The sequence below is a fragment of the Salvia hispanica genome, chromosome 4 (assembly GCF_029641045.1).
Source record: "Salvia hispanica isolate PSC_SH4W2 chromosome 4, Shi_PSC_v1, whole genome shotgun sequence".
In the NCBI taxonomy this organism is placed as follows: domain Eukaryota; kingdom Viridiplantae; phylum Streptophyta; class Magnoliopsida; order Lamiales; family Lamiaceae; genus Salvia; species Salvia hispanica.
The window spans coordinates 34631808-34647838 of NC_142695.1; the positions used below are offsets into that span (position 1 = coordinate 34631808).

General features: G+C 37.8%; 1 protein-coding gene across 2 annotated transcripts; it reads left to right on the forward strand.

The window, feature by feature from the left end:
• Window positions 1-288: 288 nt before the first annotated feature.
• On the forward strand, window positions 289-11318 carry CLUB (TRAPP II complex TRAPPC10/CLUB). Of its 2 annotated transcripts, none has more exons than XM_048092730.2 (21): window positions 289-513; window positions 1025-1254; window positions 1411-1592; window positions 1827-2010; window positions 2997-3087; window positions 3352-3512; window positions 3793-3882; window positions 3966-4127; window positions 4414-4475; window positions 4735-4825; window positions 5236-5399; window positions 6270-6483; window positions 7188-7733; window positions 7832-8044; window positions 8204-8585; window positions 8677-8770; window positions 8864-8948; window positions 9675-9864; window positions 10115-10413; window positions 10726-10816; window positions 10894-11318. In XM_048092730.2, the coding sequence occupies exons 1-21, from the start codon at window positions 450-452 to the stop codon at window positions 11070-11072; spliced, it is 3774 nt and encodes a 1257-aa protein (XP_047948687.1). In that variant the 5' UTR covers window positions 289-449; the 3' UTR covers window positions 11073-11318. The 2 variants fall into 2 exon arrangements, with proteins under 2 accessions (XP_047948687.1, XP_047948688.1); XM_048092731.2 differs by having other exon boundaries at window positions 6285-6483.
• The last annotated feature ends 4713 nt before the right edge of the window (window positions 11319-16031 follow it).

Consider the following 16031-nt stretch of genomic DNA (forward strand, 5'->3'; position numbering starts at 1 on the left):
ATAGAGTATATTTAAAACAAAATATATTAATAAGAAAATTTTGCTTAATTATTTAATTTATAGAAATTATTCTTAAAATATTATTGGATTAATATGTAAATTAAATAAGCATGGAGGTATAATTGAAAAAGTATAAATATGAAATATTTTTTGAGTTTGAGTTTGGTGTAAATGGTTGGAGATGGCCTGATGAACTACCGTGCGATGAGTGACCAAACTGTGAAAGTTAAAAGCGCTTTTATTAGCAGAGCGAGTTCAGTTGGTAAACAAAATAAAACGTGTTTCCTCCAAAATGAAAATCCATGGATCCCAAGTTGGATGGGAGCAAGGCAGCAAGCAAATCTGCTGACCGCGATTAAATCGGCAGCTGCAAAAGAGTTTCCCCATCTCTCACCGTGCTCACGTTTCCGATCTCCACTCACTCATGCTCTCCGCAGATCGCTGAAGATATGGCGACCTTTTTGCCTCAGTTTCAGAGTATCAAATCATCATTCGCTCACATCGTTCTCTCCGGTAACTCCATTTTCAATTTTTCTATCTTCTCGCTGCCGCCTAGTGTTTTTTTTGTTTGTTTGTTGGGGATTTGATTGTCTCTGGGGCTTAATTATGTCTTTTTAAGAGTTAATTGCCTGCTCATTGTTAGATATATTGATTGCATTGATCTATGTACATGAGCATATAATTTTGATCCACTTGAAGAAGAATTGCTTGCGTAATTCGAATAGTTAAATGTTACTCATTGCAGATTTTGATTAAGTATCAGAATGAGCTATTGCAGATTGATACTTGAATTATGTTGTATGTCTAATGTTTTGGATGTAGAAAGCTAAGAAACAGCCTCTGTGCTGAAGTCGGCATAATTCTTCGGTATAGGCCATAGATTGTGATTTTTTGTTTACACAAAGCAATATTACGCATTTAATCAGTTGTTTACTTGATATAACGGAGAAAGGGAGAGATGAATTATGAAGCCTTTTGGTAATTGTTGATGGTAGCTTACTAGTATGGCTTTATTTTGTTTTAGTTGAGGATGTAAGTGATTTGTGGCCTACCATCAAGAAGGGCTTTGAAGAGAGGTTGCCTTTCAAAAGGGCATCTCTTAACAACAAGACCCGCAATCCTGTGCTTGTTGATGAACTACCTGCTGAATTTATACTGACAACGGATGCAAGACTACGTAGTAGGTTTCCTCAAGAACAGTCATTGTTTTGGTTCCGGGAGCCGTATGCAACTATTGTTCTTGTTACTTGCGAGGTAAGAATTTTGGCATCTCAAGATATGTTCAGGTTAATTAGTCTATCACCCCACTTGCTGGGACTTCTATTCTCTGTGGCTAACTGTTTTTCATCTTTCTCCTTATTCATTTTGTATGATTTTTTTTCAATGTGCAAATCTTTCCTGCACTTGTAGGATCTTGATGAGTTCAAGAACATTCTTAAACCACGACTCAAATTAATAGTTCAAAATGATGAACGAGAATGGTTTATTGTTTATGTGTCTAAAGCACCAGCTCACAACGATCAGGCCACCAAGATGGCCAAAAAAGTATATGCAAAACTTGAAGTTGATTTCAGCTCCAAAAAGAGGGAAAGGTTAGACTTACACTGGAAACATGTTGTTTCTTTAGCTTTATGCTGGTGTATAGTCAAATGTTGTGAAATTCTATGTTTTAACTGATAGTGGAATTAGAACAGTAACATAATGTATCTGTTTTCTCATGCGGGCTACAATTTTTTGAGTGGAAAGGATCAAGTGAATACAAATCAAAATTTCTTACAGTCATAGACAGGCAATACTGATTTGACAGAGTCTCAATTGCTTCATAGGTGCTGCAAATTGGATATTCATGGACCTGATCCAAGTTTCTGGGATGATTTGGAGGCTAAAATTATGGAATGCATCAGAAATACACTTGATAGACGTATTCAGTTTTATGAAGAAGAAATTCGAAAGCTCAGCGAACAGAGATTCATGCCGGTTTGGAACTTTTGCAATTTTTTCATTCTGAAGGTACTTTTCTTGTTACAGATCTTTTAAAGTTATTTTTGTAAATCAGTATTCAGTTAAAAGCCCATTCAGAAAATATTGTGTAAGCTCACTGTCTTGCTACTTAGGAACTATCTATACTTTTTCTAGAAAATATAGTTGTACATTCCTTTTCCAAAGTGCTAACAACATCAGAGACAGGCCCAGACAAACCCCTTTCTCAGGCAATTGTGGCTTTGACCAAGAACAAAGAAAATAGAATAAAATCCCTCATTTAGTAGTCACAATAATTTACCTAAGATCTGATACTGATTCAGGGAAATTACATTGGAGACAAGCCTTGTGATTGCTTGAGGGATACTTTTAATGATGATACTAGACAGATAGTTAAGCGTGAAGCTGCATAACTGAATTGCTGAATATAAACAAATGAGGTCCTGCATAAATTGCTAATTGACAATAGCTCAAAGATACATGTATTATATCCAGTAGTATAAGTTGCTTCTTAATTTGGGAGAGATAGAATTTCCATATCTCATTCCTAGAAGTAAAAAGTATACATACACATATGAGGAGCTTTTTTTTACATGGGATGGGAAAGAATGCAAAAGATTATAGCACTGTGGGGTGGGACTACTGACATCTAGTCTTAAAGTAAGAAACAAATGATATCTAGGTGAATGATACAGAGGAGCCTGATTTTGAGTCCAGTCTCTAGTTTCTAAAAGTGTGGCATGAAGCCTTAATAGGGAATGTTGATTTTTCCAAACGAATTAATGCCCTCACTTGATCACTTCCTTTTTTATCCTGTTATATAGTGCCACAAAATTCCACCAAAATGTTTCTTGATTCTAAAATGACGACTATACATAGATAATTTTTTAAAGCTATGTGCAAATTTCTGATTCCTTTGGCCCTTTTCAGACCAACTTAACTCTCTTGTAAAGTTTGTGAGGCCTCTTGTCATATACTATTAATAGTATTACTAATGATATTCCCCTCTATGACAGGAAAGTTTGGCTTTTATGTTCGAAGTTGCTCATCTCCATGAAGATGCTTTACGTGAATATGACGAGCTTGAACTCTGTTATTTGGAAACAGGTGCTTCACAAATGTCCTATCTTACTTTTTAATGTTTTTGGAATTCAAGATGATTCGAACAAAAAAAAAGTTCAGATTGTATTTGTGTAATTGGTGCTCATCATTGTTCTTTTGCTTTTCTGAATGAAACGATTCATTTTTTAAATGAAAGATGAAACTGTTGATTTATTTCATGGAAAAAGGGGCTTTGGTGGGTGGAAGGAGGCTGTTGACATGCTGGTTGCTGTATTTTTTTAATTTTCATTTCACTGTCCTGCATTCCAGTTAACATGGCAGGAAAGCAGAGGGACTTTGGAGGAGTGGAGAAGGGAGATGATCAGGCTACACTGCTTGACTCTGGGAAAAAAGCATTAGCGCAGATTGTTCAAGATGACTCTTTTAGGGAGTTTGAGTTCAGGCAGTATTTATTTGCCTGCCAAGCAAAGGTATGGACGTTGTTGTATATGTGTACTTAAGTCTGTTTTCAATATGTATCATGTATGCCATGATTATCTGTCATAATACAGGCTTCCCTTTCAATTATTTTGTTTTCTTCTACAATATTTAAGATAAAAAATTATGTTGGTGAAATCTCAGGGAAGTGGCTGTTCCATATGAGTTAAACATTTTGCTTTTCTCGGTTTCTCCAGAGAAATTTTTTGCTTCTTTAATTATATTTTGCTCAAAACCTTCACATATGCTCTAAAATGGTTTCCGTGACTTCAGCTTCTCTTCAAATTAAAGCGTCCATTTGAGGTTGCATCAAGGGGTTATTCATTCATAATCAGCTTCTCAGGAGCATTGGCGTTGCATGAGGTATTAGCATTAAGTTCTGATGGCTTTTTTATCTTAAGAAACTATGTTGGATTTTTCACCTTTAATATTTTGGGTTTTCTCAGAGTATGTTGCCATTTTGTATGCGTGAAGTCTGGGTGATCACAGCTTGCTTGGCATTAATTGGTGCAACTACTTCTAACTACGAAGATGGATTAGCAGCACCTGATGTAGAAAAGGAGTTTTACCGTGTCCAAGGGGAGTTACATACTTTATGCCATACAAAGGTCATAACATAATTTCACAAGAATAATTTTAGATTACTGAAAAGTGTATAGCATCTTCCTGTTTCCTTGCCAACACAAGTGCAGAGAATGTATATTTTCCTGGCAATAGGTCATGAAATGCTGATATTTGTTAGGATAGTAGGCTTTGAGATACTGTTTTAATTTGGTTTGAACATTATTACCCATTTGCCCAACCTGTTAGGAGAGGGACGTATCATATTTATTTTCCCAGTTGTTGACCAGAGTAAAGGTAGTTCTCAGTTGACATAATTTGTTTTTGTGGCAGTTTATGCGGCTAGGGCATTTAGTTGGCTATGGATCAGATATTGAAAGAAGTCCTGTTAACAGGTAAGCACTCGATTTTACTGTAATCTTGTATTGGTTCTTTGTATTCCTCCCCAGAAAAACTAGATCTAGCACTATTTAGTTGTTATTCTGTGAAAGATCTTATTGATATGAACTTATACAGAAATGATATAGTTGGTAATGTTGGCAAAACTGCAAAAGGAAAGTTTTCTGCCTGGAGAACCTTAGTCAATCTGTTAATCACCATAAAGAATTCTAAATTTTCCTGCACACTGCTATAACTCTTGTATCTTCCTTGTAGTGCTTCACTCAGCATGTTGCCTTGGCCTAAGCCAGCAGTTTGGCCACCACTTCCACCTGATGCTTCATCTGAGGTGCTTGCAAAAGAAAAGGTAAGTCTGAACAATAACAATGGAATGTTGCACATCAAAACATAGCAAAAACTATTAAACAAAATGCTTTCAGTATATCTTTTAAATAGCTTAGTCGGAGGGTTTTTAAAGAGGCATTATCTGATTATCTGATACGATAATCATGTTGCTAAATGGTTGTGCTTTAATAAGGATTTATCATATGATTGTTTTTTGTCAACATTCAAACTACCAACAGAACTGATTCACAATTTTCATTGCAAAATGTCTTAGCTTCATTTTTTCCCTTTTCACCAATTGCTTAGCTTCATAATTGGAGATACTTCCTGCATACCCATCTTCAAGATGTATGCATTAATATTATTGGTACATATTTATTGATATAATCATGAAAATGCATGTAATAGCTATATTCTACACTGGTTGTGCAGATGATTCTCCAAGAATCTCCACGACTTAAGCACTTCGGCATTCAGAGGAAGCCCCTTCCTTTGGAACCGTCTGTTCTTTTGCGCGAGGCAAATCGTCGTAGAGCATCTCTTTCAGCTGGAAATATGTCTGACTTGTTTGACGGTCGTCCTAGTTCTGGTGATGGGTAATGAAACTTTCTGGTTTGCATAGATTCAGCTATACACATTTCATAGGCAATGTAAACAAAGCTTGCCTTATAACCTTAGTCTGAGCTATTTGACTAAAAACAATCAAAACTAGTAAATACCACTTCTACCCATTTTGATCTGATCAAGTTACGTTACAAACAAGAAAATGACCTAAACAGATAAAAAAAATGATTATGAGCTATGCCAGATTTCTGTTTGGTTCGGGTATCTAGCTATAGAGATTCTTCCAAGGAAAATCAAAACAGTGCTCAACACCAAAAAGTCCTGATTCAGTTACAAAAAATGTTCTGAATATACATACAATATCTGTTTGGAAATACTGATGATGTTGCTATCACTTAAGAATACTGGAGAAAGTTTAGAGATCTTGAAGGATATGGAGATAATGCATGCCTACAAAATCATGGGTAGAATAGATAGATGCCGAACACTTGAGGTACATTATAAAAAGGTTTTGATAGACCGACTTGGGAGTTGGGCCTTTATACTCTTGGGTTTTGTTGGTCTTTTAAATGGTTTCTTTTCTCACTGGTGGGACATGTAGTCTCACTTGTATGCAGATTATTGGAGACAACCTTGCTCAATTTTGTAAATATGACATGGAAGAATTCATTTGTTATGGGATGTACTTCAGTAAATATAAATATAATAAGCGAAAGACTTTATTTAATTGAATAAGCAAAAGACCTTTCTGAGTTCTTATTCTCTGCTTACAGTTGTCCTGTCTGGTAAACTAAACTTCTACAAAATAGTAGGGGCTGTATACTGTTACTTTTATTTAGTTGTGTATGGATATGCATGCATATAACTGCATTAAAATGGACAATTTTCTCGATTCCTCTCAGACCTCTGTTAGACAGTTCAGGAACTCCATCCGCGGTGCAAAAAATGAGCAGTGTTTCCATGTCAAGGACCTTGTCTTCACCTGGAAACTTTGATGGTTCAATTGACCGGCCTATGAGACTTGCAGAGATATTTGTTGCTGCTGAGCATGCTTTAAGGAATACAATTTCTGATGCAGAGCTGTGGAAAAGTTTATCCTCTGTTGAAGAATTTGAGGTAATTGATTTTCATGTCTCTACATTCTAATGAAGTTATCTCAAATTATTGTCAACATCAAGTGGTTAACTAGTACAATATACAGCGTAGATGTCTAATTTTAAAATCTGATCTCGATAGATTGGATTACTCCGTGTCAATAACACAATTGTGAACCTCATCTGCAGGTCTGGTTATTAACCTTATGACTTGATATCTGAACAAAATTGTAATTGGATCTATGGTTGGAACTTAGACTTGTTGAGGGCATCTAAGTACCGTATCCTATAGTATTTAATGAGGGAGCTTATGACAAATGAGATTTTATACCTTATTAAGCTCTTTCTAAGAATAGAGCTGTTGAATTACTTCTTAGAAACATCATAAGCTCATTTAGCTGTTTTATCTAAATGGTTGATAGATTGTTCGCAAGAAGTCTGAACGTATGATTTTGGAGCTTACTATTGTTTTATAAAGCATAGGAAAATGATATCTAAATGTACTTTGGAAATAGAAGCACTGTTATCAAGAGTAACTGGGATTGTTTGATTGGTAACTCTTCTTAGAGAACACTTTTTCTTTATTTAATAGTAGTCCGTAATTGTTAAAGTTTAGTCCTTTACTGACCTATGTTAAGTTACCTCTACTGTGTTATAATTTCTCCAGAGCTATGTGCTACTATCATTTCATCAAATATCTGTTTGATTTTCATTTTCATTTTCCAGAAAAAATATCTAGATCTGTGCAAGGGTGCTGCAGACAGTTATCATCGTTCTTGGTGGAAGAGACATGGAGTTGTCCTTGATGGTGAAATTGCAGCTGTGCATCATAAGCACGAAAATTATGATCTTGCAGCAAATCTCTATGAGAAAGTTTGTGCTCTTTATGCGGGTGAAGGATGGGAGAACTTGCTGGCAGAAGTTCTTCCAAATTTGGCCGAGTGTCAAAAGATATTGAATGATCAAGCTGGCTACTTATCTTCTTGTGTGAGATTGTTGTCCTTAGATCAAGGGTTGTTCTTACCCAAGGAACGACAAGCATTTCAGTCTGAAGTTGTCCGTCTTGCTCATAGTGAAATGGAGCATCCTGTGCCACTAGATGTCTCCTCCTTAATAACATTTTCAAGCAATCAGGGGCCTCCTCTAGAGCTTTGTGATGGGGACCCTGGCACACTCACAGTTGCTCTATGGAGTGGGTTTCCAGATGATATTACTCTTGAATCACTTAGTGTTATGCTTACAGCTACCAATAGTACTGATGAGGGTGCTAAGGTACACTTTCCTTGTGATCATCAAACTTCCTCCATGCCATGTTTCCACACCTGCATCGTTTGCATAAAAAGGGTAACCCAAGCTTCTTATGTATTCAGGCAATAAAGAGCTCCGAAGCTATTGTGCTAAGGCCCGGCAGGAACAATATTACAGTTTCTTTGCCCCCACAGAAACCAGGTTCCTATGTGTTAGGGGCTCTCACAGGACAGATTGGTCAATTAAGATTTAGATCACATAGTTTCTCGAAAGGTGGGCCTGCAGACACTGATGATTTTATGAGTTTTGAAAAGCCAACAAGACCCGTCTTGAAGGTATTATGTGTGTAGTTCTTTTTTCATGAGTTGAGCTACACATTCTGCTGAGCTGGTGATATAGAATTTTACATGTGATGATGGCACATTAATTTACATATCATACTGTATGTTGTGCATAGTAAGAATAGAGGTTTCTAACTTTATATATTTATATAGGTGGCCAGACCAAGGTCTCTGGTTGATCTTGCGGCTGCTGTTTCATCTGCTTTACTGATGAATGAAACACAGTGGGTTGGGATAATTGTTAAACCAATAAATTATTCCCTTAAGGGTGCTGTACTGCACATAGACACCGGCCCTGGCTTGAGCATTGCAGAGAAGCATGAAATCGAAATTGAGAAGCATGAATTTGGGGCAAATAACTCTGACCACTCGGATAGTCCACCTGACAATCATTCTCCAGTATCTGCTGACGTTAAGCAATTGAGCCTAGAAGATGGCAAGATCAATTTGCCTGACTGGACAAGCAATATAACTTCAGTCTTATGGATTCCATTAAAGGCCATCAGTCATGGCTTAGCTGAAGGGACTCCTGCAGGTTGGTATCACAAAAGTTTTGATACCTCGAACTTCAAAAGATTTATGATTTAATACTTTGAGTAACTATTTCTTTTTTGTGTTCTTTTCAGGTACAGTTCCTCAGAGACAAAGTGTTGTGGATGGATTGAGGACGATTGCTCTGAAACTTGATTTTGGAGTTTCTCATAACCAGACATTTGAGAAGTACCTGAATTTTTATTTTGCTTTTATTAGTTTTCTTCTGAATCCTACTTTTAGTAGTTACTCAAGACTGAAATAAATAGGATTACATCACAGGACAGTAGCTGTGCATTTTACGGATCCTTTCCATGTGACTACACGCGTTGCAGACAAATGCAGTGATGGTACTTTGCTCTTGCAGGTATATATGCTGCAATTTCACTGTGCAACTTTACAATGCACACTCTTCAAATTACCCTACACTTTTCTTTTCTTTTTCTTTTCATTTTTTAGTGTAACAAATAGTACTCCCTCCGTCCCACTTTAAGAGTCCCACTTGAGTTCGGCACGGGGTTTAATACATGTAAAGGGAAGTTGGTGAAAAAAGATAGTGGAATGTGGGTCCTATATTTTTATATTAGTTTTATAATAAAATGTGAGTGGAAAAAGGTTAGTGGAATGTGGGGCCTAATACCATTTATGGAATATTCCAACCGGGACTCCTAAAGTGAGACACCCAAAAATGGTAAACGAGACTCCTAAAGTGGGATGGAGGGAGTAGTTGTTTAAGTTATGGCATAATATTACAGCTGTACCAAGTTTTCACCTGATCATTTGATATCCTGTCCTTTTAAAACCCCACCCCCGGTTTCCCCAAACAAAATAAACAAATAAATAAAATGAAACAGATGGTGGGGAATAAGAAGCAGAAGGAAATGATAGAAGTTGAAGGAATTGTCTGAAGATAAATCGGAACAGAACAGATCTACAAAAATGACTAGAACCAGAAAATGTGAAAAATAATGTACATGTTGAAGTTCACATGAAGCTAGACTCTAAATCTTAGTGATATATCGACCAACCTCATCAGTGTGAATTGGTCAGTGCCTTCTAATTGTTGGTTCCCTTTTCCTCCCATCTTTCTCAGGTAATTTTGCAGTCACAGGTGAAAGCTTCGCTGACCGTCTCCGATGCTTGGCTAGATCTTCAGGATGGCTTTGCTCATACTGGAAAAGGTGATGGGAGACCGGTGTCCAAGTTCTTTCCTCTTATTGTTTCTTCTAAATCAAGAGCTGGAATTCTGTTTAGCATCTGTGTGGTAGATACACCAGCCAAAGGTAGGCCCAGCTTTCTGGTTAAGTTCACACATTTCTTTCTTCGTTCTTTCATATCTGCCACTTTTAAAGCATTTTCTTATTGATAACTGAAATAGGCTCACATATAATCTATGCATAATATCCAAAATAAGTGTATGTGTATCTATACTTATAGTATGAACTGGTGCTTCTCGTCTATTCTTTTATAATTTATTCTATAACAGATAACTGCCATGTGTTTCTATCTAATTTATTAATCTTACTTTTGCAGATGAAGGAGAGGAATCAGATCCAATCAGTGTATTAAATATCAGATATACAATATCTGGTGAAAGAAATCTTGGAGCTCATAGCCCCGTAACTAAGGAACTTACTGGACCTGAAAGTGAAACAGACCCTTTGACCTTTAGGAGCGCTCTTGTTTTACAAAGACCAGTACTTGACCCTTGCTTTGCAGTTGGTTTTCTTCCTCTTCCTTCAAATGGTCTCCGAGTTGGGCAACTTGTTACCATGAACTGGAGAGTTGAAAGGTTGAAGGACTCGGGCAAGGACGAGGATTCTGATGACCTTGTACGTAATTTTACTTTCTGTTCTGTATTTCAATATTCTATTGGTCCAAAACGAGTATTCCCAAGTTTGGAATGATAAATGGAGCTGTCCAAGTTGGATTCACCGTGGCTGAATGGCACGGTCTCTAGGACAATTGACACAAGAATTGCTAATTATAGTAGATTATAGACCATAATGATATAGATGGTTGGAGAATATCATGTTCCCACTGTTTCAAAGAATCTACTCTGTTTTACGCAGTCAGCTACCATTGACTGTGTACTATTCGCATAGCATTCATACTCGTAAATCATTATTTTTCCTGTGTGACAGGATGAAGTGTTGTATGAAGTCAATGTTAATTCAGAAAACTGGATGGTAGCTGGAAGAAAAAGAGGATACACATCACTCTCCACAAAACAAGGTATGTAATGCCGTCTGATTGTCGTTGCCATCTCCTATTAAGCTATGGACACTTCACAGTTCATGATATTCTAACAGGTTCCAGAATAGTGATCTCAATACTATGCCTTCCTCTTGTTGCTGGATATGTTCGGCCACCTCAACTCGGATTGCCGGATGTCGACAAGGCAAATATAAGTTGCAACCCACCGGGGCCGCATTTGGTATGCGTCTTACCTCCGGCCTTCAGCTCGTCTTACTGTGTACCAGCAGCCTGATCTCGTGCTGCATCTGTTTTAACTTACAGTAATTTGCTGCGGATTTTGTTCGAATGTGACATTTTTGTAGGAGTGATTTTTTCTCTTTTCCTCTTTTATTATTGTAACGTTTTCACTAGTCAGGTCACACATCATTTTCATGATTAGATAGTTTGAGGATTTTTGCAATTCATGTATAATAGCGTTCTGGGTATTTGACATCAACGCATGACGATGTTCTACTTAACGAAAATGATCATTGTGTTATTTCTTTGAGTGAAACACATGTAGGTAAATCTCTAATCTGCAGTCTGCCATTATCTGTAAAAACTATTATACCAAATTTATTTCTTTCAGAAAATCTGTAATTTTATCATGTATTAAAACTTTTGGCATAGGATATCCGTCTAGGCTCACTTAGAATAGTGTTCCTTGCGCCGTAGCTTATTATTGGTGAGCGCAATTAGATACTCGAAAGTTGTAGTTTTTTATTGTAGACTAAATTAAACAAATTATTAAGTTCTGCATTTTCAAAAAATAAATCAAAGGTCATATATTGACACAAAAATAACAAAATTAGGTCACATAGTAAAATGAACATTTGACTGGTTACCACACCGAACTCATCGCAGCCCCAAATGAGACAGCATCGCTCGGATTGGTGGAGTGGGGTGGGGTGTGGTGGTGGCGCGCCGTTGGAGCCATACCAGAGGCAAGATGTAGTGGAGGTTTGGTATTGGGTCCGACTGGAAGCGGTTGCTTGCAGGGCGTAATACTGCATTGACCTATTTTTAATTTAAAATTTTCATTTTTTACATTGTTATTTAGTTTTTGTCTATAAATATGAAACTAAACAATTGCAATTCATCGTCATCTATAATTTTATCTCTACAATTCGATGGTTACTCACGGAAAAGATGATACTTCTGATATCGAGGATATTGTTCAATTATTGGCACCCAACCGAATGGTGGAAAGACAGATGCAACCGAGGGCGGTAGTTTCAATGCCTTGGCGACCTAGGTCATATGTACCACGAGAACGGGAGAAGTTGTTGCATGCCTCATCCATGACTATTTTGCTTACGAGCACCAAAGATGTCCATCTTTGTTTAGGTGTTAGTTTTGCATGCGTAGATAGTTGTTTTTTCGCATTGCTAACACTTTGACAGAGCATGAGGAGCATTTCCAGTAGCGCCCCAACGAAATTGGAAGTGATGGACTCTCGACATTGCAGAAGTGCACCACATTGATTCGGCAGCTTGCATGCAATAGTTCTCAAGACCTATTTAACAAGTGCCTCCAAGTTACTAAGTCCACAAGTCATTAGCGTGTGAATAAATTTTATTGCAATCATCGAGGATTTTTGCGACACTTGTTTGAGAAGGTCGACTGTGCATGACGTCTAATTCTCGATGAATTTGCATGAGATGGTACGTGGTTTCCCCAGCAACATGCTCGGTAGCATAGATTGCATGCATTTGAAATGGAAGAATTGTCCGTTGGCAGAAGACGTGCCTACACTGGTGACACACATCTAAAGTTGATTCTCAAAGTAGTAGTTCATCAATGTTTATGGATCTGACATGCATACTTTATTGTGACTAAGTAGAACAAAAACTTCAACTTCTTGAACCAATCACCTATGTTTAACAAAGTAAGCGTCGATAATATATTGGCCTTAAAATTCACTACCAATAGTAAATTATACAGTATAGGCTACTACTTGGTGGATAAAATCTATTCACGGTAGTTGGTGTTCGTCAAATCTATTACGCGTTCGGTGGATCCAAAGAGAGCATTGTTTTCTCCAAAGTAGTTGGCAACAAGAGAGTTTGGGCCTTTGATAAGAGAGTGGGAGTGAGAGCGATAAGAGAGTTTGGGCCTTTGATAATTCTAAGCCGTTCTCTGTTTCTGACTTTTATTTGCAGGTTACCCGTTCGAGCGGGATCATGAGCAATCGGGTTGGTCATGGAAGACTAGCATGGAGGAAAGTTGCTCCACCACGTGCACAACTCTCCTAGTGTGGTTTATTCTCCAAGGACGGCTCAACACGAAGGAGAGATTATTCAGATTTGGGCTCCCTGGGATTGAAGATAACTTATGTGTCTTTTGCAAAGAGCCAAAGATTGTTGATCATGTCATTTTCGGATGCAGATGCTCTAGTAGGTTGTGATACTTCTGCTGCTGCTGTTGAAATTTATCTCTTTGTTTTCCCAAAGACCCGGTCCCGTGCTTCCTCAGCTGGATGGACGCTCCCTTCACCAAATTTGATATGTGACAGCTTAGTCCATTTGATGGCTTAGGAACAAAATTGTTTTCGAGAAGATTGTCCCTAGTTGGGAAACTGAGAAGAGACTGTTACTGTGGAGGCTAGGTTCGTAGGCTAAAGGATGGTGTCCAAAGTTTCCATTTTTACCAGAGCAAATTTATGAGGAGTTGAGCTGGATTAGATCATGGACTGACATCAAGCATAAGGCTAAGGTTGCAATCAAAGACCACTAATGAGGTTCATCTTGTCCTTGGTTTGATGTATTGCTTTGTTGGCCTTGCTTGCTTAGTGGCTTTTGCGTGTGGTATGAGCTTTGGTCGGTTATATGTTTTTACTTTGGTTTTCGTCGGTGCGTAGTTTTTTTGTTAGTCTTGGTAGATTTGTTTTTGTTAGGGTTGTGTTGTTGAACTACTGCTCACCTTCTTTTGGTTTGAGCCTTTTTATCGAAAAAAAAAAGTAGTTGGCAACAAGGAAGAACGTTGAGCGGATTTTCGGTGTACTACAATCAGGTTGGATTGGTCCAACACATATATGGTAGTATTCAACATGCACCACCAACATCATGTATATCATGGTACATACTAAATAACAAATCTATGTGACCAAATTTTGTACAACCAAAAACTAGTTTATTTGAAAAAAAGATAGGTTTATTTGTGCATTTAATTAAAATATATCGATGCATATATAGTACATGGAAAGTGCATAATGTTGTGGTTATATATTTATGATTTGTGTATAGTTTTTTTACTTTTTTGAAACCATAAATGTAATTAGTGCATACTTTAATTCAAATTTTAATAACAATGGAAAAGAAATTCAAATATAAAAATAAAAAATAAGATTAAAGGTTAATAAGTCTTTTTAACTTATTCACTTACTACATTTATTATTTTAATATATAATTAATACAAAATTTAGTTATTTATCATCACTCTATACTAAAAGCATGGTTCAAGCGGCTATTCCCTAGTTTTATGTGAATAAGCATACGTCACTCATTGATTTTCTACTATTTTGACTTCTGAGAATTTTTCATAGACCAAAAAATTTGATAACTTAGGAAATTATAATTAATGTCTAGAGATGCTATACATTTCATAGGAAGAAAATTTTTATCAAACACCTTCACGGTGGAGGGTTGAGTAGGACCCTCATCCCCTATATATCATCCAAATGAAATGTTTACAACGCGACAATCCCAAAAGTGGATCATCTTGTAAAAAGAAACAACCAAGCCAAGACTATTACAAAGCAAAACCAAAACTATAACCATCAAAACCGAAAATTTGGGAGCCCGAGCTGGTCCAGCCTACACAGCGCTTTCACTCTTGCTAAGCACGATTCTTTTGTGTATAGGTTCGTCACCCCTGTCTGTATACCAATCCCCGCTAGGAAGTCCGCAGCTTTGTTTCCTTCTCTAAATATATGAGAAACTTTCCAGGTGACTCCCTCAAGCTCCTTCCTGACTCTAACCATAGTGGTGCACACCTCCGCCGCTCCCAGATGTCCTGAATCCAGCCACCGAACCACGATCTCTGCATCCATCTCAATCCATATCCTCTCTCCATGCTGTTTAGCTAGAGCCAAACCCATCAGTAAAGCTAAAACCTCGGCCTCCAGCCCCGAGCTTCCTTTCATTTCAGCAGCAAAAGCTGCTAGGATTTCACCATCTGAGTCCCTTATAACTTCCCCTCCTCCAACTCTCCGAACCGATTATAGATAGGCACCGTCAACATTAAGTTTGATCCAGGAAGGATCTGGTGGTCTCCACTGCACTCTACCCACCTTCCTAGTTCGTGAGCCACTTATTTGTTGATCTGTCATAACCTCTAATCTCGGACAGCACCCTCTCCATTGCTCTGGTCCAATCAATCTAGCCAAAACAAGGTTCCTCAACTGCACATTAACTCTTTTAATCACATTCTCCCCTTCAAAAACTTTCTCCCTATACACATTTTCATTCCTTTCTATCCATATAAACCAGAAAATAAGGCAAGGAATTATGACACAGATATGAAGCTTAGAACGAACGCCAAGATGTCTCTGCCACCACCTTAGCCTCGAATCAATGTTCTCACCTTCCTCAGCAAAAGTTGGCACCTGAGGGAACCATCTTGCAAAATGCATCCATACCTTTCTTGCTGCCTCTCCATTAACAAATAAATGGATTCTAGACTCAATGCCCGATTTCTCACAACATCTGCATTTAGAAGCCAAAGAGATCCCCCTCCATTGCAGCTTCATGTCCACCGGTATTCTATTTGCTAGTAGCCCCCACAAGAAAAAGGATATTGAAGGGCCGATACATTTTCCCCAAATCATCTCATACACCAATCTTCTCTCCGCCCTGGATCTCACCAATTCCCAAGCTGAGGAGGATGAAAAATTACCACAGCTGGATAGTTTCCACCTTCCTCTATCCTTCTCCCTCCTGTCAAATGGAACCTGCAAAATTTCCTCTACAACCTCATCTGGAAGACCCACCTCATCCGCCAGCATCCGCAGCTCCCATTCGTTCCACTGATCCCCCACCCAGAATTTATTGACAGTTAAGTGAAGTAATTGTTGGGGTTTGGTGCCCCTTGCACAGCGGAAGACTTGTAAAAAACAAATAAATCAGATACGGATCTATTTGACCGATTATGCGATTAATCAATTCACATGTTAAACAGATAATTGCATGCTAGAACGCAAATAATTTATGCT

Bases quoted from the DNA above. Each gene is read 5' to 3' on its own strand.
- CLUB (XM_048092730.2), top strand. From the start codon at position 450: ATGGCGACCTTTTTGCCTCAGTTTCAGAGTATCAAATCATCATTCGCT. The intron at 3,883-3,965 runs GTATTAGCATTA...GGGTTTTCTCAG, and splicing joins GAGCATTGGCGTTGCATGAG to AGTATGTTGCCATTTTGTAT. The intron at 8,949-9,674 runs GTATATATGCTG...CATCTTTCTCAG, and splicing joins ATGGTACTTTGCTCTTGCAG to GTAATTTTGCAGTCACAGGT.